General features: G+C 42.2%; 2 protein-coding genes across 2 annotated transcripts in view; both read left to right on the top strand.

The window, feature by feature from the left end:
- LOC107576054 (RGM domain family member B-like) overlaps positions 1-541 on the top strand; it is a 46,034-nt gene extending 45,493 nt beyond the window's left edge. The window contains exon 5 of the mRNA XM_016262323.1: positions 10-541. Within this exon, the coding sequence (XP_016117809.1) occupies positions 10-387 (378 nt within the window). The 3' untranslated portion in view covers positions 388-541. The remainder of the gene's footprint in view (positions 1-9) is intronic.
- A 27-nt stretch (positions 542-568) lies between these two features.
- Positions 569-1,080, top strand: part of LOC107576053 (RGM domain family member B-like) — a gene marked incomplete at its 3' end in the record, with an annotated part of 9,823 nt that continues 9,311 nt past the window's right edge. The window contains exon 1 of the mRNA XM_016262322.1: positions 569-623. Coding sequence (XP_016117808.1) covers positions 569-623 — 55 coding nt within the window. The remainder of the gene's footprint in view (positions 624-1,080) is intronic.

Below are 1,080 nucleotides of genomic sequence, written 5' to 3'. Positions count from 1 at the left end.
CGCAGTGAGGTCATCAAAGCCCACGTGCTCAACCGGCAGCAGAGCTTGCGTCCACCGCGACTTGGTGGTTGGTACGGGGAGGACGACGGTGGCGAGCTGCAGCCAGGCCTCTCGCCACATGTGGACATGTTGGAACGTGCGACCACAAAGTGTCGAGAGATGCTGCAGGTGGAGGACGTTTATTTCCAGTCGTGCGTGTTCGATCTTCTCACGACAGGAGATCCGGAGTTCTCCATGGCTGCGTATGGAGCCCTGGAGGACCTTAAGGCACTTCCGCCAAGCACTCTGAAACAAAGTTCACCCAGGACTCCACACACTTATAGTAGAGGAACAATAGTTATACCTTCTGTTTTCACAGCTCTGGTTCTTATGCTGCTGTTGAACTGAAGGAGCTGGTATTGACGCCAGCTTGAGGATGAATACCCACCAGCCAGACTGTTCTTCAACCATGAAACCCTCCTGGAAAAACAATCAAACTGTCTGCAAGTGAGAGACGGATCCAAACGGACTCATTTCCATTGAAAAATGCAGTGTTTTACTCAAAAACAAACAAAAAAAAATACGGATAATGGCAGAAATCGACAATTGCACGAATCTGGAAAAGATGAAGGCAGCTAATCGGCGTATCTTCAAGGTTATCACCGATTAAAGAATGGAAACTGTTGATACAGATGTGACATTATTGGATGAAATTATCGTAAAAAACACATAGGGTGTCCTCACATCTTCCTGAATCACACAAGTTTAGGTGCACTTCAAACTTTCTACTCTCATATAAGAAAATATATTATCTACACCGGAGCCAACAACTACATGAAATGCTACCTATCCATATATATATTATCTGGGTCCATACATCTACACACTAAGCTACAGTCATGGTAGAAAAAGACTTCTTCAAGCTGCTCTGCTTATTAAGGAGAAAACAAAACAAATTCTTTATATAATAATATATTGAAAGAGTGTGTATATATGTGTACATTCACTTGTGTATAGATGTTAATGTTTCAAATGTGATGCTTTGAAGCAGTTTCCTCTAGTTAGATATTTTTTTAGTTGGTATAAAACAACTAATATTTG

This window comes from Sinocyclocheilus grahami, unplaced genomic scaffold (assembly GCF_001515645.1).
Source record: "Sinocyclocheilus grahami isolate Dianchi unplaced genomic scaffold, SAMN03320097.WGS_v1.1 scaffold3157.1, whole genome shotgun sequence".
Classification (NCBI taxonomy): Eukaryota; Metazoa; Chordata; class Actinopteri; order Cypriniformes; family Cyprinidae; genus Sinocyclocheilus; species Sinocyclocheilus grahami.
Note: the sequence above shows the minus strand (reverse complement) of the source record. Positions and strands in the feature narration are given on the sequence as shown.